The 25,575-nt window shown below is 42.3% G+C and overlaps 1 protein-coding gene across 6 annotated transcripts in view; it reads right to left on the bottom strand.

Moving 5' to 3' along the window:
• Positions 1-25,575, bottom strand: part of Ankrd44 (ankyrin repeat domain 44) — a 297,082-nt gene that overhangs the window by 118,031 nt on the left and 153,476 nt on the right. For all 6 annotated transcript variants that reach the window (XM_076931903.1, XM_076931905.1, XM_076931904.1 and 3 more), the window contains exons 5-9: positions 18,822-19,022; positions 18,431-18,518; positions 17,527-17,669; positions 16,223-16,435; positions 4,641-4,719 (exon numbers count right to left, since the gene is read on the bottom strand). In XM_076931903.1, the coding sequence (XP_076788018.1) occupies positions 4,641-4,719; positions 16,223-16,435; positions 17,527-17,669; positions 18,431-18,518; positions 18,822-19,022 (724 nt within the window). The remainder of the gene's footprint in view (positions 1-4,640; positions 4,720-16,222; positions 16,436-17,526; positions 17,670-18,430; positions 18,519-18,821; positions 19,023-25,575) is intronic.

The following is a 25,575-nucleotide window of genomic DNA, read 5'->3' as shown; positions in this document are numbered from 1 at the left end:
AACAAGGGTAGGAAACCACTTTTGTCTGAGTCTAAAAGGTTTCCCATTGATGCTGTCATTTTATGTCAGTTTTTATAAGGCACATACGGACAATTAGCATATGTGTATGCTTTCACTGTCATTTCAAATACATTTTAGGGGAGCATCATAACAATAGAAAGTAAGAGAAAGACTTTGCATTTGTATCTGAAAATACATTTCTATTAAAATAAATCCTCTGGATGGGTGAGTTTTTAGTTTATCAGCACTCTACAGACATTTCCATTTCTACTTGAAAACCTTTAAGCCTTCCTCTCAGTATACATTAAATTATACATTAAATATCTTTTTACCCTGCGTCTGAAGGTTACAAGATAAATGCAGCAAACTGATCGTTAACAATCAGTGAGTAAAATAAGGTTTCAGCACATGAAAGGTGTGCACAACATGTTCAAAAGGACTAGCGGCGTTCATCTGAAATCATCTTTTCACTGCACAAACAAAAATGGTCACCTTAAGATGCTTCAGAAGGACTGTGAGCCAAAAGGTCAAAAATCTCATATTGAGTCATCATAGGCTAGTACTTATAGAAGCTTTAAAAATAAAGAGCGTCCGTACCGGAAGAGTCTAAGGCAGCCTCATTAATGAACTGTGTAATTCACTGGACAGCCTCTGAGGCAGCTGCCTCGTGCCAATAGCTGGACCAAATGCCTCTGATTCCACACAGTATCCTCTTCAAGAGTCCCCATCCCTCTCTTGCTGTGACAGGTTGGCTTGCAACAAAAAACAATGTGATTTGAGCCCAAGTACACTTTGTTTTGTAACTAGCAAAGGAAAGGTTATGGGTTTTGTACTTGTTTGTGTGAGTGGCTGCCTTCCCAAAGCTGAATGATGCTGGAGGAGCCAGGTTTTCATGCCGATTTAATAACCCTGGCTGGAGAGCAGAATGAGAGAAGGGATCTATGGAGGTGGAACATCTAAGCATCTAACTGGAAACAAGAGTACAAGGACATCCCCCAGTGGTGTGGAGAACTGTGTCCCCTCGAGATAGAGCCTCCCAGATCCAACACAGCAGTTTATGTGAGTGATGCTGAGCTCTGGAGACTGACACCAGGCCTGGGAATGAGCCTCTGGGGAAGCAGGGGCTTAGCAAGAGCAGGATTTTTTTTTATTTCAGATGGAACAAAATAAACAGGAAGAAAGAAAAGAACTTCCTCTGCTCCCTAAGAACATTTTTCAAATGCTCAGAAAGGTCAAATGGAAGAACTGACAGTTCTCATGAATGTAATAAAAGCAGAAAGAAAAAAAACCCATGAAGTTGTCTATGGAGACAATTCTCTCTGTCTCTGTCTCTGTCTCTCTGTCTCTGTCTCTCTGTCTCTGTCTCTCTGTCTCTGTCTCTGTCTCTCTCTCTCTCTCTCTCTCTCTCTCTCAAATACAGGCACATTTTAGTCTGGATCAAATTCAAGTTTAAGAGAAAATCTTCAACTATCATTGTTCTTGGGAGATGTATATGTACAGATGGCGGCTGAGGGGCTGCTCTCTAACACTAGACTGTGTTCCAACCCCTGACCCCACGTGCTGCTCAGAAAACCACCATCACTGACTGCCTCACTGTGAAGCTGATGATAGCACCCCTTCCTCCTGAGATGGTGAGAAGGAAATACATGGGATTTATGGCAAAGAGCCTGGCACAGCATGAACATTTAGCCAGTGTTAGCTTTATCATCACATGTGCTAACCTCTGTATTACAGCCGCCGGATGTCATCAGTTCAGACCTGAGGATTCTAGCCCATCTATAAATCAGATACCAGCCAATCGATGGTAGGATAAACCTTAAGACAGAGGGTTCTTAAACATAGAAACTAAGATCTCAGCTCTTAGCCTAACCTCAAAATGCAGCAAACTCCAAGTTTTTACTGATGGAGAAGTCAAGGCAGTCAACAAGCCCCCAAGAGTGATATAAGCACACTAGGATGGGAGAGGGAAGCTGGGCCAAACTCTGAACTGGAGGAGATGCCGGTGTGGTCTAGCAGATGGATACACTAGTTAAAAGGGCAGCTTATATGGTTTTGTTTTTTAAGTGTTCTCAGGGCTGAAGACCTGGCTCATTAGTTAAGAACACCACTGCTGTTATAGAAGACAGAGTTTATTTCCTAGCATCTCTATGTCTGCATACAACAGCCTGTCCTCGCCAATCCCAAGGAATCTGACACCCTCTTATGGTCCTTGTGAGCACTGGGAACAAGCATAGTGCACACACACACACACGAAGGTAAAACATTCGTATACATAGTTTTTAAAAAATTCTTTTTAAAAAACTGTCTTCTCTCTACCTTGTCTGTGCCACTAGAGTGTGTCTGTGGGGCAACTCTAGCTGAGACTCTTAGCAGTAGTGGGTATGGATCCTGAAGTGGCCAAGGCAGGACTCATAGTGGAGGGAAGAGAACAGCAATCCATCCACAAAACCCTCAACCCAAAATGTGTCCTGCCTACAAGATGTGCAGGGACAAAGTTAGATGGAGACAGAGAGCATGGCTGACCAATGACTGCTCCAAATTGAGACCCATCCCATAGGCAAGAACCAATCCCTGACACTAGTTATACTCTGTTATGATTGCAGGCAAGAACCTAGCATAACTGTCCTCTGAGAGGCTCCAACAACCCAGCAGCCAATGGAAAGTGATGCAAAGACCCACAGCCAAACATTAGATAGACCTCTCCCAACATATGTAGCAGATGTGCAGCTTGGTCTTCATGGGCGTCCCCCAACAACTGGAGCAGAAGCTGTCCATGACTCTGTTGCCTGCCTGTGGATCCACCTGGACCCCTTGTCTGGCCTCAGTTAAGGAGGGTGTGGCTAGACCTGCAGTGACTTGATGTGCAGGGGCTGGAGGGTTTGGAGGGGGAAGAGGTGTGGAGGTTAGGGGGATTGATAATTGGGGCCACTTTGCCCTTCTTAGAGGAGAAGGTGGGGGAAATATGGGGAGGATATGTGTGCTGGGGTACTTGGAGGAAAGAGAGGGACAGAAATATTGGGATGTAAAATGAATTTTTAAAAAATGAAAACAAGTAAAACTTTTTATTTCATATAGCTAAAGTCCACTGGTTAAACTCACATCAAAAAAAATTCAAGGGGTTGGGGAAATGGCTCAGTGAGTAAGAGCCCTTGGTCTGCAAGTGAAGGGACTTAAGTTCAAATCCCCTGTACCCACACAAAGAACTGGATGTGCACAGAACCCCAGCACTGGGAGAGAGGGAAATTCCCATAATTTAAGCCTCATTTGTTTTGAGGGGGAAAAAAACTTTCTGAAAAGCTGGTGAGAAGTATAATAGGGTAAGAAAAGAACTCAAAGGGGAGAGATAGTCATTTCATGTCTGTCAAAATGGATGTCTGCGGCTCCTACCGCAGGAGTAATGGGCACTGTGCAATGAATGACTTTCCACTCAGCCTCTTCTCCACTCACTGGAAGCTTGCTCAGGTGGCTTTTCCCACACAGCTTTGCTGACACGGCTGTAACGTCATCCGCACTACTGTTTGCTTCCTGAGGGGCATTGTCAGTGCCTGGTTCTCTCTATAGATGACACATGTTGTTTGTTTGTGTTTTGGTTTTATAACTTGAGTGCCTAAGTTATAAGTCAGTGCCGCTAACTTTCCATGTTGCCCAAAATTCTTACAGTTACCAAATAGAGAAATCCAAGAGAAGTTGCTCACATTAGAATTTAAGGTTTGAGTCTGCTAAACATAGTTGAGGCATTACCTAATTGGCCAGGGATGTCATCTTATATGCATGATGCTAACCTGTGTTTGGCTGTTTTTGTTTTCAAATTGTCTCTATGGCTTGCTCAGATCATATAAGCTGTGTTGTCAGAGTCAACCCACTCACAGATGCCAACCATGGCCCTAAGGGTAGCATAAGCTGTGACATGGAATGAGACTACAGGGACTTTGGTCTCTGAGACAGCCTGGTGATATTCAAGTACACTTGGGTTGAGAGCCTGGAAAATTACTGTATTTCATGGCTCCCAGCTCACTCGCCCCCCTTTCTCTCTCTCTCTCTCTCTCTCTCTCTCTCTCTCTCTCTCTCTCTCTCTCTCTCTCACTCGCCCCCCTTTCTCTCTCTCTCTCTCTCTCTCTCTCTCTCTCTCTCTCTCTCTCTCTCTCTCTCTCTCTCTCTCTCTCTCCTGTGATTTCATCACAGACTTACCTGTTCAAACCCTGAGTCACCCACCTCACTCTTCTCTACCTTTGTCTGAGTAGTTTAATGAGCTAAAGCTTGGAGATCTTTACCGGGTCAACAATCTAAAGTAACCCAGATCAGCTGATTGCAAACGCAAGCAATGACTGCTTAACCTCAGGAAAAGTGAAACGCCCCAGTATCTAACACCTGTCCACCTCTCCCAATAGCCATCTCTCCCAATAGCCAAGCACGCATGTGTTCAGCTGACTGGGGATTGACTACATCGTTTTATGTTCTCTCCACTAATGGGGGAACACTGAGGATATGGGTACAGTGAGCATCCAGCAAGCTTGCAACGCCTCTTGGAAACCCATGCTTACTAAAAAGTCCATCAATTTGCATGCAGCTGGTTAAAACCAACTCAATCTAGTCTGAAAAACTGTTCAAAACTTTAAGCACCACCAAAGCATGCCTCTTACCATTCTGGATGAGGGTTTGTGACCGTGTGAACCGTCCATGGACAGCTGTCATGTGCAGAGGACTTTTGCCATCCTTACTCTGCAAAATGAGAAGAGAGACAAAGTTGTGAGCCACATCATAGATCTGAGTCACCACCGCGAAGGCCGCTCTCGATGCCCTGGGAACATCAACTTCAGTTTTTGTTTTAAAAGTATGGTCAAGTAAAGAAGAGATAAAATAGAAATAAAAAGATAGAGTCTAAGAGGCAGATGATGGGGAGAAATGGGGACAGATGTTTTCCAAACTCCAGACGGCTGATACACTCAGGGTTCAGCTTCTGCTGCTTCCACAGGATCAACCTAGTAAGCATTCAACACGGATGGGGCAGGGCTGTGGAATCATTGATCACCAATGGCTGCTAATGGAAGGGCAGTCTGTTTTATGTAGGGGTGTGGTCCCTAGTAGGCTGAACTTGCTCCAATAAATGGTCCCACATTCGTGCCTATATGGTGGGGACATTTGATCTATGGAGGGAGAAGTTAAATATGATCAAAATACATCATATACATGTATGAAATTCTCAAAAAATAAATTATATTAAAAATGCAGCATATAAGACTTTTCTAGTTACTGTATAACATATTAAAATTTTGTTTATTGTTACTATTATTATCTGTGTGTGTGTGTGTGTTCAAAGGTAGGAAGCAGGGTAGGGGTGGCATGGATAGTGTACATGTGGAAGCCAAAAGACAGTTCTGTAGAGTCCATTCTCCCCTTCCAGCTCTCTGTGGTTTCCAGGGATCAAACTCAGGTCGCAGGCTCACATTTACCTTTACCTGCTGGACTATCTCACCAGCTGCCTTTTCTTTAAAAAAAAAAAAAAAAAAAAAATTAACAGCCCATCTTTAAAAATCTTAGAGAAGTAATCATCCAGAATGTTCTCTTCTCCCTTGTCATCAACTGACAAAGGACATTTCCTGAGGTGTTCCTCTCAGCGTCTAGAAAAGTAAGCGATCGTGAACTTGCGTGGGCCTGTTTAACCTTCAGCTGCTTAATTGATGCAACTCTCAAAACTGAGGAAACCCTACACCATTCCCTGCATTTTATTGGTAGATAGTAAATGTGGGCTGAATTTACGTATGTCTTACTCATGACAAAAAGTTGGGAAACTTCCTAAAACAGACTAAGACAAAACATAGAAAATGTACAGAACTTACCTACTGTTATATCAAAGACCAAACTCCCACAATTAAGAAATGAAAGTGCATCTGAAAGAAACTGTCTGATTCTGGAACAAAAGAATGTCCAGAGGAGTAGGTGTACAATCATTCCCTCAACTCACAACAGCTCCTCACACGTCATTCCTGAGCTTGGGATCATGTGGAGCTGTTCATATTCAGTAGAAACTGTCTCCAGAGCTTCAGTGTAGCTCTTTTTCTGGGCTACAATATTGTTGGGGGCCGACTTTTAGCAGAAAGCGGCTATTAGCTTTGCAGCCATCTTGAGCCATATACCCTGACATGAGACTTGGATTACAATAGCCTACAACAGCTGAGCACACTCTGATAATCTTGGTTTAGATACCTTGGGTGTGTGAGATTAAAGGTGTGTGACTTAAGGGTATGACTTAGAAGTATAGAGATCAGAGTTAGAGACAAGACCTAAGGGCATGATTAAAGGTGTAACTTAGAGGCGTGGCTTAGAAGTAAGACATATAAAAGGCAGAGACAGAACAGATCAGAATCAGACACACCAAACATTAGGTAGAAGACACTTGGCTCTAGAGAGAATCAGACACATCAAACATTAGGGAGACACAGAGGAGAGAACCAGACACAGCAGAGAGAAGACAGGTAGCAGGCACTTGGAAGAGAACTTGGAAGAAGTAACTTGGAACTTGGAGGCACTAGGGACTAGGAACTAGGGACTAGGAACTTAGGACTTGGGATTTGGAGAGAAAAAGAGAGACTGAAGAATAAACGGGATTGAAACACACTCTGTCTGGTCTCCCTCCATCCTTCGAGTCTGCCCTCACCCTCTCTCTTGCTGAACCCCGACCCACGGACTGGAGCGGCAGCTTGGGCCGGGATACATTGGCCGCCAAATGCAGGGCAGCCCGGGCCTCAACATTTTGCTCGGGCTGCGAAATTTTTGGCCACCTGAACGTGGGGCAAGTGCAGTTCTCAACATTTTGGGCACCCGAACTTGGGACTAGTGTGGACCCCAACACAATATGCAGTATGAAACACTGGGTATTGTGGGAGGGCAGCAGCATGCAGGTAAGCAGCGTGCAGGTAAGCAGCGTGCAGGTAAGCAGCGTGCAGGTAAGCAGCTTGCAGGTAAGCAGCTTGCAGGTAAGCAGCGTGCAGGTAAGCAGCGTGCAGGTAAGCAGTGTGCAGGTAAGCAGTGTGCAGGTAAGCAACAGACATGTGGTGGACTGCTGCCAAGTGATGTACAATGTGTGTGTGTGGGGGGGGGTACTTGTTAAAGGCATTTTAAACTTATGATAGGTTTGAACTTATGATGCAAAGTTCTCATATCATGCAGATAAGCAGCAGGCAGGTAAGCTAATAGGATGCAGGTAAACAACAGACATGCTGCAGTGGACTCTGCCTAGTGATGTTCAGTGTCGGGGAGGGAACTTGTTAAAGTCATTTTAAACTTATGATAGGTTTGAACTTACAATGAAAAGTTCCCATATCTTCATTCAAGTGTTGCTTATTAACTTTATTACCTTTTTCTTAAGGTATTTAATGTATATGTGTGTGGATACATATGCCTCTGTGCCTGTGTATGGAAGTCAGAGGCTAACTTGAGCAAGCCAGTTTTCCTCTTCTATCATGTGGTATCCAAAGTTCTAGCTCAGGTCAACAGGCTTGGTGACAGGAGCCTTTACTTGCTGAGCCAGCCTACTGGCTCTCAGGAATTTATTTTAAACAGTTGTCATGGTTATTTTCCTAAATATTTCAAGTCCAGGTTTAAAAAAAAAAATGAAGTGTCATACATGAATACTCAATCGTGTGATATAATCTAAACATCTGTGCTTTAAAGTGGTTTTTAAAATCCCCAATTGAAAGCAAATAGTCATTAAATAAGTATCTCTTAGAGGAGATCCACCCCTACCCAGGGTGCTAACTGGTGACAAGAATTCTGTGCACTAGCTCATGCCTACTGAATCTCAACAGTGCCATGGGAGTCATCACCTCAAGCTTGTACAAGACAACCATACTGTTAAGAGCCATGCTTTAGACTATGAGTAGTATTGTTCTTGTTGCTGTTTTGTTTTTTGTTTGTTTGTTTAGCTTTATTATATCCTATAAGTAAGTATTCCTTTGAAAAAAGGAACGTAGTTACACAAAGTCTATGCCAACAAAAGAGTTAATCACAATAGTAACTACATCCCAATTGAAGAAACAATATATTATGTTTTCTTCAGTAGATGCGAGGGAAGAAAATAGGACCCGTGTAATATTAATATGGTCTGAATTGGCAAATATTGAGAAAGAATAGAAGTAAGACTGACACCTTTTTAAGGGAAAAGCCAATGGGAGAATGAAGTTTGTGTGCAGTGCTGACCTTGACACACTCATAGACATTTCTAAAGCCACACAACTCCAGAGCCTTGTCTGGAGTAGAGACAGTCCCAATAAACCCTAGTACCTGGGAACCACTCTGGAAAAACGAGTAAACACAGACACACACAGTCACACACCCTTCAAGTAAGAGGGACAGGGACTGTAGTCCAAGACTCATGGACAGTGAAGGTGGGAACTTCAGAGTTGACGCTGACTTGTCCGCAGGTGGTGCTGTTTCTTTAAATTTTGCTTCAGTATTTGCTCTTAGATTTAATATAAAACCATAATTATGATTTAATTAAATGTACATAAAGCTATAAATACTTTGTGTTTAGGAAATATCTTGATAAATATTGAAGCAGGCACCTTCCCACGCCTGGAAAAGAGCTGGAAGGCTCTACTAAGGATTATTCAATTGGTAGCTGTGTGTGTGCATATATATACATATGTATACATACATATATATACATATATATACATACATATACATATACATATACATATATATATATATATATATATATATATATATATATAGAGAGAGAGAGAGAGAGAGAGAGAGAGAGAGAGAGAGAGAATCTGATAGCCAGAAGCAGGGGCAGGCAATTACTAGCCCATAGATTGCAAAGTCAGTCCTGACTGGAAAACAACTGCCATGCTCTGCCCCGTGGGAGTGTTTGGGTCTCTGGTAAAGGGACAGAGAAACAGGGATGACCACAGCTGATAAAATGCAAAGATGGGCTTCTTGGTGCTGGTGGTGCTCATTTCAGATCGATCCATGCAGACTTCCCTTTGTTCGTCTACTAATGAGACTAGGCAATAGCCAATTGTCCTAGGTTTCATGGCTGCCATTTGGAGGACACTTTGCTGACATGGTATGGATGTAGACAGTACTTTTTCAAAAAATAAATAAATAAGAAACAAACCTGACCACCAAGGACATTCAAAGTGCAATCAGTGTTCCTTCTTAAGTCTTTAACATCTAGAACTCAGTATTCAAGCTGAAAGTAGGAACTCTGCTACATTTAATTTTCTGCCTGAAAAACTCTTCACACTCGGACCTGGTTGTTGCTACTGTCCCTGGTACTTTGGACAAGGGTAAAACTGTGTGTATATCCGGGATGAGGTGCTCAATCCTTCTATTTGTTCAAGGCTTTGCTTTTATGGAAAAACATTACTTTTCTTAATTCCTAGTATCCCTCCAATTTCCTGGGTATATTTTTTCCCATCATATTTAAGACTTTGAAATTTTTATTTTGAGAATTCACTTAATTAAACAAGAATTCCGTTGGTTAAGTATGGCCAAGCCCTGAATCATATGAGGAAATTAGCTAGAATTAAGATTACTTTGTGACAAATACTAGTAGAACCCAGCATGTCCTTGAACTAAATAGAATATCTAAGTTGTCTTTCTCATCATGTTCCTCAGGAGTCCATTCATGCTTTCTTCTATTCATAATGCTTTCATGCTCCTTCTCAACATGTCCCAAAGCTTCCTCCCTAAACGGCACCGCTACTCCCTGGAGACAGGATGTGTTCTGTGGCATGGGGCATCCTAGTGTCACAGGAGTCAGTGCCCCATCATAATCTCATAAGACAATAAGGTTGCTATGGGATCACACTAAGTCATTATGTGAACTCCAGTACCCAAGAGGGAATCCTAAGTCAGTAGGAAAGTAGCTAAAAGTTGATTGGGAAAAGCCATGTGTATTGTTTTTAGTGACTCAAATACAAAAGATGACACATGTGGATTGAAATGTTCACTTTTTCTTTACTTCCTTCCTGTCTTTACTTCCTCTTCCAAACTCCAAGGTCATGTTTCTTCTGTTGCTTCCTCCCGCCTGTTCCAGTTTGTGATAAACTCCATTTTACAAATTAGCCCTGGAACATACAGACAAGGGAACCGGCCCACTCAGCAGATATGTGGCAGGCTCCAGTCTCTTAGCTACAAATGTTCCAAAGGACCATGGGCAACAAGCGGACCAGACTAAATGACCAGACTAAAAGTGACCAGGTATTGGGGAATGTGGTTGCAGCTATCTGAGATGTTTTCTATCTTTTCCACTGTGGCTTTGCATGTTATACTTTCTTGAAGTCTGAGTGTTAAAAAAAAAATTAACATTGAGATGCTACAGAACTTACAATCTGTAATAGAGAAAAAATTTACATTTTTCTTAATTGCAAATTACAAGTGAATTTTCAATAAATTTTATATAAAATAATGTGTCTTTATTATTTTACCCAAGTTTAAGAGTGAAAGGTCAAAGCTAAGGGAAATGAGATGGAGCTAGTGGGACAGAGACTGTGCCATGCACATGGAACACACACCCTCACCCTCTCCCTTCACTCTACCAATCATGAAGATGTCACTCAGGGTTTCATAAGGTATGGCAGAAACCCACGTGAACACTGATGTGTGCTGACTGCATTTCAATATGCTGTTTCTCTCAAACTTGAAAAATATCTAAAAAAAAAAAAAAAAACCCAAACTGTCAAATATCCACAAGCATTTTATAAATCTAAAAGCAGCATAGTATAACTTTAACTAGAAATCTACCTACTGAGTCAGACAAGAAGGCTATATTTAAAGGAAGATTGTGGGTTCATTTAGAATGTACGTTGTACCTTGAAGGAGGATCTGGAGGCAATTACACACTCAGACCAGATAGACACAGGAGATAAAGGGAGGCCAAGAAAGGCTAGATATGCATTCAAAACCCCCCTTTTCAGAAAGTAGATACAGATAAACCCATCTATTGTTTTTAAGATGCCATTTCTTGTGTCCTATTTACAATTAATGATCTATAAGAAAAATTAAGTATCAATGCTAAGTATATATGTATTTATTTTGGTTTATTTTCAAAAAATTACTTACTTTATATCTATATACATATGTGCCTAAGTGTATATGTGTGTGCAGGTGCCTACAGATACCAGAAGATGGCATTGGATACTCTTAAACTCGAGTCATAGGTGGTTTTAAACCCCCTGGATTTAGTTACTGAGAAACAAAACCAAGTCCTTTGCAAGAGTGTCAAGAGCTATTGACTGCTGAGCCATTTCTCCAGCTCCTTCGGTCCACAGTAAAGGAGATAAGCTGACCATGTAACTGCTCCAGGGCAGGTCCATTATCTGATCTGAACTGAGCACTGAGCAGCCAATTCAAAGAAGCAGCCAGGCATGGCAGAAGGAGGTGTGTCTGGGCATCAGACCCACCGAGAGCACTAGGATGCATTTTGCAGGGTATAGAAGTATCAGACAACCTGTGAATTAACTAAGTGGAGGGTTGCAAAGATGGTGCCTTTATCTAATGTCCATTATCCTCCTTAGTTTGAAAGACCCAAAGATGCCCACAGGCCTGTTGTGACCTTCTTTCTCCCCCCACCCCACCCCACCCCACTGCCATGCTCTGAAATTCTACCCCACACAAAAACTCTGTCACCTTAGTTTCTGTCTCCTTGGTCTCCTTGCTGTAAGGCCTTCTCACCTCTTCCTGAGACCCTGCATGGACTCCATATAAAGAATGTGGGGCTCTGAATCACTCTTCTATTTTCTCTTTCTGCATGCCTTAGACCTTCATGAAGATGTCACACTCCCTTCAGATCTTTCTTCCCTTTCCTACCTCTTTCTCATCCTTTGCTCTGTATCTTCCTTCTCCCGACCCTAAGGGTCAAGACCTCCTTCAGTCTTCCCTCAACTTCTCCAGTCATGCTGTTGTATTCTTTTGCCTGGGATGACAACACCCTTTTCTGTCATCTTTATGTGACTGAAGCAACCTAAGTACTATTTTTTCATATCCTTTATTGCTCGTCCATGCTAAAACATCATATTTTTCACTGCTGTGTCCTCAACCTGGCTCAACATGAGTTTCTCAAAAATTAAATGCAGAACCTGTGAGATGGCTCAGTAGGTAAAGAAGCGTGCTCACTGCCCACTGTGAAGCCAGGGCATTCAAGTTTGATTCCCATAACCCCCATAATACAAGGAGAGAACTAACTCCTGCAAATTGTCCTCTGGCCTCCACATGCATGTGTGGTATGGCATACACACTGTACCCACACACAAAATAAAAAGAACCAGCTTGCCTCCTATGCCTACTCTTGCTCCTGGCATCCTCTCAGTGAATGTAAACAATATCAAGTAGTTACTGTATGATAGCTCTGAGCCGTGCAGTTAAGTATGGCAACTATGTTTATCTACAACATGCCCATGAAGAAGTTGCCATTATTTCCTTTATTTTACAAGGCGCAGATAGGCCGCTTTTAGTTAAGACAGTCTAGCCCCAGAACAAAACACGTGCCCATTCTATAGTGTCACATTCCTTCCAAGATTCCATTCCTCATCTTCAGGTCCAACCCCTTGTCTTGCTAATCGTTGATGATTCTCCCTCTGCAAGGCTTCTCCCTTGAGTGGCCCCTTCCATTCCTCATTGGCCCCTTCCATTCCTCATTAGCCCCTCCCATTCCTCATTGGCCCCTCCATTCCTCATTGGCCCCTCCCATTCCTCATTGGCCCCTCCATTCCTCATTGGCCCCTCCATTACTCATTGGCTCCTCCCATTCCTCATTGCCCCTCCATTCCTCATTGGCCCCACCATTCCTCGTTGCCCCTCCCATTCCTCAGTGGCCCCTCCCATTCCTCGTTGCCCCTCCCATTCCTCAGTGGCCCCTCCCATTCCTCGTTGCCCCTCCCATTCCTCATCCTCATGACTCATTACCTACTCCAGTTTCACTAACTTTCAGTTATTTTGAAGTCATTTCATTTGTAGGTCAGCTGAAGCTATGTTATTTTTTTTCCTCAGAATGAAAAATGCTTTCTTTTGAGTTTAAAAACATGGCCACTGATCAAAATCAGAGGGTTTTTCCAAAATGAATAAAGAAAACTAAAATCCCAAATCAGAATTTTGTCTCTGCAGGTGATAACTGATAGTGTATAGACATTACTCCAGCTAGTTTATGGCCTTTCTGTACATACACACAGACACATACAGTGAAGCTGCAGATGGTGTCTTCACCTGGAATCCAGATTCAGACCAGCAGGAAGAAAGGCATTCTCATGCCAGTGTAGGCTATAAAGTGAATCTTGTCTCAAAAAATACAAATGAAATCACATACATATTTATTGTGCTCTGATAACACCGGGTCTAGGAATTAATATTCTTTATGTTTGTCAACCTTAAAGTATTAGCCTGTATCTTTTTTATCCTTTTTTAAATTTATTTTTTTATTGGATATTTTATTTACATTTCAGATGTCATCCCCTTTCCCCATTTCCCCTCCCTAGAAAACCCCTATCCCATACCTCCTTCTCCTTTTTGCTTTTATATAATTTTTAAATGTCAACCAAAGGCTTTATAAGTTTGGTAATGCTCAATATCAATCAGAAGTGTAACCTAATACCCAATCTAGATATATCAACTATCTTTGACTGGCAGAGACATGTGAATATCTGCCTCCATGTCTGCCCCCCCCTTTCTCTCTCATCACCTAGCTCCTCCTCTCCTCCTCCTCCTCTCCTTACTCCTCCTCTCTGTACTCCTCCCACCTTAGCTCCTCCTACATATCACCCTTCCTGTTAAAATAAAACTTTTCTCTCAAAATACAGTTAGAACATAACTATAGTAATTTATGTCAGTAAGGTGCAAGATAGACCTAATACCCAGTCCATCATTTTGTTGACTAAGCAGAACCTCTGTCATCTCTCCTAAATAAAAGACTTAGTTCTGAGCCTGGCTTTTTTTTCTTGGCTTTAGAATGAATGTCAGCTGAAAACCATCCTCTCAAATCTTTTCTCTCAAAGTAAATAGCAAAGATTGGCTATGAGACTATAAGTTTTCAACCCCATCAGAAATCCAGAATGACTGAGTTAACTGAAATTATGGGAAGCACAAAGCATAGCTTCTAAAACATAGCCAATTTATAGAGACCACTGGACACCTGGACAGTCCCTATACTACAGAACGTTGGAGCATCTGATCTTCAGCCTTCTGGCCCAGGATCACCCAGGATCATCTGACAGACCTAGTGATGCAGAATTATTAAGGGCTGATTACTCTGTCTTGGCAGATATAATCAGTCAACTATTCTGCAAATGTGTCCTTTTCTAGACAGTATTTTGTCTGTAGATGGAAAGAGGCAATTCTTGCCTAGTGGCTGTCTCACCACAATTGGAATAACTCCAAAGATGCTCAATTTCTTCTTGGAATCCAAGACAGGAAGCTGTCAGGAGCAGACAGGTCTCTAATCAAAATGAACATTAATACAGAAATGTTTGTAATGTCAATTCTGTGGATTTCTGATGTTTTGAAAACCAACTATTTATGTAAGGCAATCTGGGCTGTTGTCTGTTAACTCCTCTAGCCTGTATCTTTTAATCACTAATGATATGGAATTGTTTTCGTGGCATTCATGGGTATTGCAAATTTTCTCTTGTGTTCCACATTTGCTAAATTTTCTAGTAGCCTACCATATTTCTTATCATGAACTCTTTATATATTAAGCATATTAAACATATTGTCACGTATACTGCATGGAAATTTCCGTGAGTCATTCTGCTCTAATTTGTTTGTTAAGAGCTTGTATTTTTTTTCCATTTTTGGTCTTATTTTGCTTTATCATATCAGAGTTTGAAATATTCCTGTGCTTGCATATTTTCTGCAGTTAAATTGTTGTTTCTAAGTGTTCTGCAAAGGTCGGAGTTCCCGCAGCCCATGGAGGCCCAAGCTCCTGGCTGTGGTGTGAGCCTGTTGCTTTAGTTTCTCCTGTGTGTGGGCTCCTTCTCCAACTCACACTCCGTTCAACTACAACAAAATGTTATTCCGATCATTTGTCTCACATTTCTTCAATGTGAGAACTTGTAAGAAAAAAATATAAAAATATTTAACAGTAAATAGAGCTTAGATCTCGAGATTAAACTTAGTCCTGAAATTAAACCTCTGAAATCATGACTTTTCAACATAGACATGGAAGATCCTGAGACTTTGCTCTAGGAGTCCTGAATGCAAGCAGAAAAGGAAGTGAGGCTGAGGATGGTGAGGGGTGCTGAGGCTGAGGATGGTGGGGGTGCTGAGGATGAAGATGGTGGGGGTGCTGAAGCTGAGGATGGTGGAGATGGTGAGGATGAGGATAGGGGTGATGAGGATGATGGGGGGGCACTGCTCAGGATATTCTGCTACAGGGTAAGGGCATTTCAGTACAACCCAGATGGGAAACACTGAGTGTACAGCAGCATAGGCTGCCTCCATCAACCGTCATGGTGAGCTGAGAAGTCACCAGATTACTCACAGCTTTTCTTATCCATGGCTCCACCCTCCCTCATTCACACCATTCTATTGGGAACGCCTTCTCCCGAATGATTTCTGTGGTTCCTCTCAAATTCTCTGCTCAAAGACGAGCTCATTTTCTTTTATCCCCAAACAAGGGACAAGCTAACATGTGGGCTTTGCAAAGTTTTCTTCCTCTTTTTCTCTCGACACTCATCACATTTTGCCTCAAGTGTCTATGCATGTTTTATCTCCTGTATCATGAATCTGTAATGGCCAGAGATCGAGTCTCATGCTCAGTTTCTCCTCCACTGTCAGATTAAGAGCAGGGCAGTCCTTAAGCAACTCCATGGCTGAAGGAATGCTCACCGCTATCCAGTCAATATTTCTTCACTAAGGAACAGCTTGGTGAAGAAAAGCATTTGAAGGGCATGCTGGGATTAGGAACAATCATGAGTTAGTCATCCCTCTCAATCCTCAGCTCTCCCCTATCAGCTCACCAAGCTATGCTAAAATATGGGCTGAGCTAGCAACACCTTTAAGGCCTGATATTCACCCTGGAGCATTCATTAATCCACAAAGGCGTCTTGGTGCCAAGCACTGGTACCATCATCCCTAGAGAGGCAACCCAGCATCTCAATCCAGGACAGGGCTATGTGAATCAAAGCACTTCCAGTTCATGAAGATACAGTATAACCGACAGTAGTTAGGTTAGCTCAACGGCTCAGAGCAAAGGTGTTTAAGGCAGAGAGACTGAGTGCCATACCTGAATGTTCACATCGGCCCCATTGTTCACTAGCAGTTCCAGACACAGAGCACCGTGAGTGGAGGCCGCTGCGAAATGCAGAGGGGTGAAGCCACTGTTGTTGGGCTGGTTCACGTTAGCACCGTAGTCGATCAGCTCATTAACGACAGCATCCTGGCCATTGTAGCAGGCAATGTGAAGCGCTGTGTTCCCATAGACATTGATTTCATCAATCTGCAAAGCATCCAACAAGGGCAATTAAAATCACTGGAGCCAATTTACTCCATTTACCACAAAAGACCTAATGGCTCTGGTGAGAGAAAGGAAATATCCACCCATCAGCGTAATTATTCAGAGATCACTTGATCCCCAGCGGGTTATCCTGAGAGCGCCTATACCCCCAACCCCCGCCCCCTGGGGAAAGAAAAGCAAAATTGAATATAACAACAACAACAAAAAAGCCCCAAGGTTGTTAGAGGTTTCAGCCCGTGGAGGGGTTTATCCAGATCTGATGGATAAACAAAACGGAAAGCAAAGAGACTTTCACAATGCTTGGGAACCGTGACCATTAAGAGAGCGGACAGGGATAGCAAGCCAGTGGCTTGTGGACACAGTGTCCTCAAGTCAGGCTCAGAATCCATTCTGCCTGATACCTCACCAAGCTCATCTTCCTATAGAGCAAAGGTCCATGCTAGTCCATGGCTTTCCCAGACATGCTCAAGGATCTGGATGATAGCATCTTGTCTCACACAGCACTTGACTCTCCTTTCCTCCAGGGGTAAGATGCCCTGAGCATTACTGTTCCTAGCAGAAGGAGATGGCCGACGGTTCAAGCTCGCCATCAATACTTCTTATTCAATCCCCGACATCCATCTATTCCCTGCTGTGAGCCACAACGTCCGAGGTCCACTTCCAATGGGCCTTTTAAAATGACTGATTATTACAAATTACATAAAATATAAATGTTTGCTGGGAGGAGCATGAGGCCAGCCTGGTCTACAGAGCAAGTTCTAGGACAGCTAGGATTACAGAGAAATCTGCCCAAAAAAAAAAAAAAAAAAAAAAACCCAGAACCAAAACAAAACAAAATAAAAAAGAAGAAATATAAATGTTTATATACTTCTCTGTGTCTATAGTCTGTTTCTAGTTTCCTGCTATTTGTCCCTAATGTACTTTATCAGCTCATATAAATTAAGAAATACATGATCCAAGGCAATACATTTTTCTCCACTTGAGTAAAAATGCAAAGAGGATTTCACTTCAGAGTAGAAGAAAACCCAGACAGAAAGACGTGAACCGGCAGCAATGTAGCCATCAGTGCTTACCTCCACCCCCAGGTTCAGGAGATGTTTGACAACATTGATCTGCCCATTGGAGGCTGCAGCGTGCAGCGGGGTGTAGCCCTTCTTGTCCTTGCAGGTCATTTCTGCACCGTGGTTAATGAGCATTACCACAACGTCCAGGTGGCCTTGACAAAGAAAGCAGCAAAAACATACAACTCACCACACAAAAAAGATCACCAGCATTTTCCTGATCCATTTCATGTCTGCATTGAGGACAAACTCTGAGGACTATCATTTGTCCAAGGTCTTTGCTCCAATCAAAAGGAAAGGACAATAGAGAGATGCAACCTTTTCGGTTCTAGGGGAGTGAAGTGGACCGAGGGGAACCTGACCTACTGGGATCCTCCACGTCCATATACAGAGGAGCCAGGAAACTGCCCTCTCTTCCTTTCCTTTGTTTCTTTCAAAAATATTTAGAAGCTCAGAGATAAAGAGCATAGTGTCCTTGCTTTGTTAACCAGCCTGCTTTCTTTCCTAAACACTTTATTTGATACCATAACAAACTAACTTCAAGCCATGTTTGTAGCTTTCCAATCCAGAGTGAAGAATGTTCAGAGAGGTCCAGGCCATGAGTCATCCTCCCCTCTCTTTTGGGATAAATAAACCTCTGACAAGGCAGGAGTCCAACTAGAGCACTTCACAGATGCCAGATGCCAGGAAAACAGTCCAAATCTTCATTCAAGTGAAATCCAACACTTAAGTCAGACTTGTCCTACATGGTCAACAAGAGGCCCGTGGCGTGTGCAGTTAAGGTCATCTGCCTGTGGTCTTTAGTTGTTTGATATGTTGGGGATCAAAACCAGGATCCTGTGCACAGTAGGCACTCACCCTACCACTGAGGTAGCAAAGACCCCGGCACTTTGCTTTCCACACACAGAATCCTCACCCATGTATGCGGCCCAGTGGAGAGCACGTCGGTCTTTCTTGTCAAATGCGTTGATGTTGGCCCCTTTGGCCAAGAGTAAACTGACCATCTGAAAGATAACAAACAAGGAAAGCAGGTGTTCCTTCCAATGATGATGGCTCCTTGTTGCTTGCCGGTGATCTAAACCAAATTAGCATCAAAAGATAGGCCCCACTGCTCATGTCAAGGGAGAAGACTGAAATGACAACCTACTGTTTCAACTCATTATGGTCTGATTTTGAGAATGTATATAACTGCCCAGGTAACATACCTGGCATACTCTCACATTCACATAAAGTCTCAACAGTGGTTCTATCTGTAGTTAACAAGGTCTGAGTAGTGTGGCCCAGTTCCCGATGATGAGAACACTCACCTCCATGTGTCCATTCAGAGCCGCGTGGTGCAAGGCTGTGCGTCCCCCGCGGTCAGAGACATTGACACTGCTCAGTAGGGGAATGATCACTTCTGCACACTTGACGGCCTTATTGGCTGCTGCCACATGGAGGGGGGTCTGCCAATTCTTGTCCCTTGCATTGACATCAGCCGAGTGTTTAATCAGTACTTGCACTGCCTCCTACAACAAAAGCAGTTTGCAGGATCACTGACAAATGCCCAGTCACTACTTCCTGTGGGAAAGGTGCTTCCCTGGACACAGGAACTACAGTGAGAAAGGAAAGAAGGCTGCCCTTCCAGGCAGGCTGTGGATGACCCAAGTTATATGAGGTAGAGATCTGAAGAGTAACACAGAATGAACCAGTCGCTCTATCTTGCTCGTTCAGGTCAAGATCCTGGCCCACATCTAAAATTAAGTTCACCTTCTAAAGCCACGGTTTTCTGATAAATATTACTCAATATTCCATGAGCCCATTTTTAGAGTAAAACATAATTTTTTTTACATTTATTTGTTTTTGTGAGTACGAGTTGTTGGAGTCCGTTCTCTATTTCTACCATGTGGGTTCTAGAAATTGAGCTTCTGTCTTTAGGCTTAGTGGCAAGAGCCTTCGCCTGCTGAGCCGTCTCACAGGCCCCACAAGCAGTGCTGATGCCCACCTGTGCATGCAACACTGGGAGAACTACAAAGATCCAAAGAAATTAATTTGACCCTAGCCTAAAAATGATTGAAAGAACAAAAATAAACAGAAGAACATTTAAATCACAACATAACAGATAAATCATAATATAATACTGTAGAATAAGAAGACACTTTGATCTACATTGGTCTGATAAGTTCTGAAGTCTATTTCAATGCAGCAACAGTCTATTGTGATCTGGGAAGGTAGCACTGGAATTTCCACTTGTAGCTGCTATTTACCTGGGGTTGGCCCTTGGCTCTTCCCTCCCTTACATAGGGAAATCCTCGGGAAGAATGGAGCTTCTACAGTAATACTGAAGAATCCAGGCTCACCCTCTCATCCATTCCCCTTGTGACTCAGTGCATAGTGATGACCAAAAGTGCACTTACAGATTCTAATGTGTACCTTTAAATACGGAAGAATTCAGGCTCACCCTCTCATCCATTCCCTCTGTGACTCAGTGCACAGTGTTGACGGAAAGTGCACTTACAGATTCTAATGTGTACCTTTAAACTAACAGCCCTAAAACTCCCCAGATCTAGTGGCACACAGAACTGTAATCTCAGCTATTTGGGAAGCTAAGGCAGGGGGACTGCAGTTTGAGTTACAGACATTTAATAAGACACCATCTTAATAAGAAAAGTCAAAGGGGATTAGGGATTGTGGTAGTTTGAATAAAAATGGTCCCATCCAGCTCAAAGGGATTAGGAGGTGTGGCCTTGTTGGAGGAAGTGTATCACTGGAGATGGGCTTTGAAGTCTCAGATACTCAAGTCAGGCCTACACTAAGTATCTCTTCTTGCTGCCTGCAGATCCAGATGTAGAACTCTCAGATACCTCTTCACCACCACATCTGCCCATACACCACTGTGCTTCCTGCCATGACAGTAATGGACTAAACCTCTGAACTGTAAGAAAGCTCCAATTAAAAGTTTTCCTTTGTAAGGGGTCGTCACAGGGTCTCTTCACAGTCATAGAAACCTGACTAAGACAGGGATATAGCTTATTGACAGAATGCTTGTCTAGAGTATGAGGTCATAGGCTTAATCTCCAATATTGGGGGATTGAGGAAGAGGTCCATGCAAGGTACCCAAGGACCAGAGATAACAACAGTAACAGAACAAGTATAATCCCAGCACTGAAGCTTCTTATACCTCTAGGGAAAGCTTTACACCATTGGCTTTTGGGGGTAAAAAGCAGTGACAGGTTTAATCAGCTCTGACAAGAACATGGTCAAGGCAGAGAAAAGCCATAAGAAGACTGTTACCTTCATGGTTGTACAAGCAAAAGATAAATAGAATATCCCACCCTGAAGATACATGCTATTTTATGTATATATAACTTAAATATAAATGAGATAACACTATTTTGAAGATGTGTGCCACAAAAATGTTTTGCAGATATAGGACATGAAATGGTAGCACCCACTTCTCATATTCACAGCAAAGCAATAGTACACACTTATCACTTGAACATCTTCACCTTAGTTCAGTGTTATTTCACTGTGCTTGTGTGGGTTCTTGCTTCTGTTAGGTGTTATGTGAATTTAGGATAGATAAACAAAATGAAATATGCAAGATCATTTCACAAGCTTATTCTCTTGAGTGTTAAGACTAGAGAATTCTTGAGAAATTTATAATTGAAAGTTAATAAAAATATAATTATCATTTTTTCCTCTTGGTGCTGGCGATCAAACACAGAGTCTGCGTGCTAAACTACTGTTCTACCAGCATCAATATTCTCAGCATAAAATGTGTGATTATTAACATAATGCAGAGGAGGTAAGACATAGCCTAGATACATCTAAATACATGCTTAGGAATAATTCACAATTCATTTATTCAAGGCGATATGCTAAGCAAAGATCACATAGAGTTATATGCAAGTGATATTTACATGTAAATAAATGCTTTTTGTTTGGGAGGCTCGAAGATCTTGAATTCAAGGCCATAATCACTATCTTTAAAGTATTTTAACCATTCACATATTGTGTCTTGTTTTTGTAAAAAACTATTTGAGGGGGACACGGTCCATCTTTAAAAGTGTCCATACCTGTTTTCACGATACCACAGCTGAGCTGAGAAGCTGAGATGGTGAACTACTGTGGAGGAATCTTATCCAGCAACAAGGCTGCTCTGATCACATCCAAAGACCTTCTAGGTCTGTGTGATCCCGCTGGAATGCTGATGGGACCTTAGTACACATCTTTAATCTCTCTGGCTAGAATCCTTTAGTATACACCTTTAATCCCAAACAGTGACATCTAATAGAGCAGACAAAGTGACAAATCAGAGAAAGATTTGACAGAATGAGTCAGAGATAGGACACACCCAACTCTCAGGAGAAAATCTATGTAAGAGCAGCACAGGGAGAAAGTCAGTTGGGAGTCAGTGCAGTGGAGCTGAGCTCATTCATGAGTCCATGCAGTGCAGTGCAGTGAGTGCAGTGGAGCTGAGCTCATTCATGAATCCATGCAGTGCAGTGAGGCTGAGCTCATTCGTGAGTCCATGCAGTGCAGTGCAGTGTGGTGCAGCAGAGGCAGTTGAAGCCAGAGAATAAGAAGGAGCCAGAAGATTAGAGCAAACTGCCAGAGTCAGTTTGAGGCCAAGCAGAGCAATCCAGTGAGAAGCTGAGAGAAGCCAGATTGAATCAGTCAGCTTAGAGAAGAATTTGAGGCAGAACAGCTGAAGTGAACTAGCCAGCCAGAGCTCAGAAAGAACTGGCAAGGGTGAGCTTATTCAGCAGTAAGCCTCCAGATAAGTCAAAGTTACTTCTACAAACTGCAAAGGTGAACATGCAATCTAGACTTTTGCATAAAAAGTTTGAAGACCTCCAGGATAGCCAGCCCTTGGTTTGAATGATCAGAAATTGAAAATCATCAAGGCTGATTAAAGTTTTCTTTGCTGGGAAAATGTTGCTTATGATTAAGGTACCTCCTAAGGAGAAATCCATGCTGGAAGTCAGAGGCCTCGGTGTGAAGCAAGGCCCTGGCTATGCAGTGAAGGGTCAGTTGTGAATTTGATGAAGGATGAACAGAGCTTCAGTGTTTTGCAAAGTAAGTAGAAAGTCCTAGTGTGCCCCAGGGATGAAGATGTGAGGATGTGAGGAGAGGTGGATGCCAGTGCCTAAGAGCAAACTTTCAAAGGCATACGCATTAAGGAGACAAATGCAAGGAATACAAGCAGCAATCCAAATCTCCCCAAATCTTTGAAATCACCAAGAGAATGCTAGACTTGTACAAGATGGGGCATGTGGTCCTTACATAATCTTTATCAGCTCTGAATCCAAGGCAACCATGACTGGCATTGGGTTGCAGTTCAAGAGTTCAAATTTATTATCATACAAGGTTAATATACCTGGCAGGATATCTCTTTCCTGTGAACTTTTCCCATGTGACTGCAAATGTCACCACACTGTCCTTTTATGCCCGACTCTTATAGATCAGGGATACCCTGAAGAGCCCTGAAGAGCCGAGACCTTTATTTTTCTCTCTACTTTTGTTACATGCGTTTCCTCCAGCGTTCTCCATTTTCATATTTATATCTGTTTACCTCATGATTCCACTTTCCTAGTGTAAGAGGGCTCTACCAAGAAATAAACAGTGTATAAAGGAGTTTCTTAATTTCTAAAAACTCACTTTTTGAAACATGAAAATATCCGCAACACAGCTCCTGCACCTAAGACTCAAGGAGCATTACAGAAGAGAGGTAGAAAGATTGGAAGAGGCAGGTCAGGAAATTTACTGTGAGGCTGTGTCTTCTAGGAATGTCAGAAACTACGCTCAAAGTTTCACCAACCTGACTGCCCAAATGTGAGCTGAGCAACAACAGATACAGTAAAGTGGACAGGGAAAGAATCCCATGACCTACATGAAGAACCACGGGCAAGCAAGGAATACTGGAAGTAGGAGAAATAGTCTTTCCCAGGGAAAAGCACATCAAGCACTCAATACCAAATTGTCAGCCCTGAAAACATACACACAAGCAACATTACACAGACTGAGTAAGTAATAATTATATTTATATATTTGTATTTGTATACGTATTTATTATTATTTCTTTTATATTTTAATATATATATATATATACATATATATATGCAACAACAACTAATGAAAAACAAGAGGCTATGGATTTGAAAAAAGCACCAAGGAGGGGTATATGGGAATGCCCAGAGAGGAAAGGGAAGAGGTAAATGATGCAAATATATTGTAATCTCAAAAAATTAAAATATTATTTTTTTAAAACCACAAAAACAGAGTAGTTTAAGATGTTGTGGGCTGGGGGTATACCTTAAACATAGAGCACTTGCCCATCCTGCACAGACCCTAGAACTAATGACCAGTACAAAACAACAACAACAACAACAAAGACTGTGGCATTAACTTCACAAACATACAAAACGGAGCAGGCCTAGCGGTGCCCTGGGATGACGCTTTGCATTCGTGGGAAGCCTCAGTTCATCGGCAGGTGGCTGAAGCTCAGGCCGATGACCCATCAGCAGGCTGGCTCACGGGTATAGCGACTTCTACCAGATTTGGATGAGCCCAGCCAAGTAAGTATCCTGTCATAAATGTATCCCAATGTTAATTCTCCTTAGTCATTTATAATTTTAAGCTATAGCTTATCCTGCCAAATTGGCTTAATATATTTAATAAAAATCTAATATAATATTCAGACCACAGCAAATTCTTGCTTTAAAAACGATTTTGATTTTAAAGTTGTGTTCCTATTTCAAACATGTCAGCCTTGGAAGTACTTTAACTTGGTTTTGTGAAAAAATAATTTTATAGCTACTTAGGAGACTATATTTGCACACTGGCTAAAACTTAATGTCTAGGAGTTTTCTACGTAAATATACAAGGTGAAGGAGAAATTAACACAGGAGGAGGGCGGCCAGTACTTTCTGGACTAAGTAACGATACTTAGTGGCTTCACAACTATCTGTGGTAAGAGTCTAGCTTTTTAACAATTACGTTTTTCAGCTAAATGCGCCAGTGTAACACACCACAATCCCAGCTCTCAGTAGCAGAAGAACCATCACAAACTCAAAACCAGAATGGTACCCAGTCTCAATAAAATTTTTATTATTATTTTCAGTGCTTCAAACCCAGAACTCTTGCAAAATATAACTGAAAGCAATTAGAATGAAAATAATGAAGGATAAAATTATTGACTTATTGTTAAATCTAAAAGGTGGAGAAATTTTCTTTTGTGAGTCATTTTTTTCCTTTTTGCTTGTTTGTCTGGTTTCACTGAGGTGTGGCTTCCTGTGCAGCACAGGCCGTCCTTGGATTCAAGATCCACTGGTTGCAGACTCTTGAATGCTACAATTACAAGGATAAGCCACCACACCTGGGTATGAAGTTATTTACTTTCTTCCAAAGTTTCTGGAAGTTCACAGGTTGATCACAGTGCTGGGCTAGTGGCCCAGGGCATGGGCCACAACATGCCGTGTTCTTTCAAAGCCCTTTTTTTTCTCATTTAATGAACAAACACTGGGGAGGGTCCTACTATTTCTCCTGAATGAAGATTCCAGCCAAATTAGTGCTCAGCCTTACATCTGTAGGCCTTTCCAGACAATGCCCTGTGGCAGCCTGCCCTACAGAAGATGCAGACAGAGGGGAAGACTGACTTGGATGCCACAAGTCACCCGATTTCCACTTTTTATGGGTTTCTGTCTTTATGCAGCCTGTCCGTCCTCCAGATAAATAGATGCATACGCTGTAGCACATAGGAAAGATGAGGAGACGCTGTACGCGTCTTAAAACTACCACCTCCACTTCTGATTTTTAACTCTCACATGTGCACTGCACTTACTTCGGCCATAAATCACTGTGGAGAAATAAGGCTCAGAACTAGGCACAAGGCATAAGCAATGTCAAGTTCAGTGACTTATAATTTGCCTTAGACGAGGCTCTGGGTCTTAAGACAACTTTCTGTATTCTGCTCAGAGCTTAGCTGGTGCCTTGTACATAGTATATATTCAGTAACTTTGGGTGGCATAAATACAGGAACATGATCATTAGCAAGGTTTGTAAATGATAACTGGCACA

This window comes from Arvicanthis niloticus, chromosome 3 (assembly GCF_011762505.2).
Source record: "Arvicanthis niloticus isolate mArvNil1 chromosome 3, mArvNil1.pat.X, whole genome shotgun sequence".
Taxonomy (NCBI): domain Eukaryota; kingdom Metazoa; phylum Chordata; class Mammalia; order Rodentia; family Muridae; genus Arvicanthis; species Arvicanthis niloticus.
Note: the sequence above shows the minus strand (reverse complement) of the source record. Positions and strands in the feature narration are given on the sequence as shown.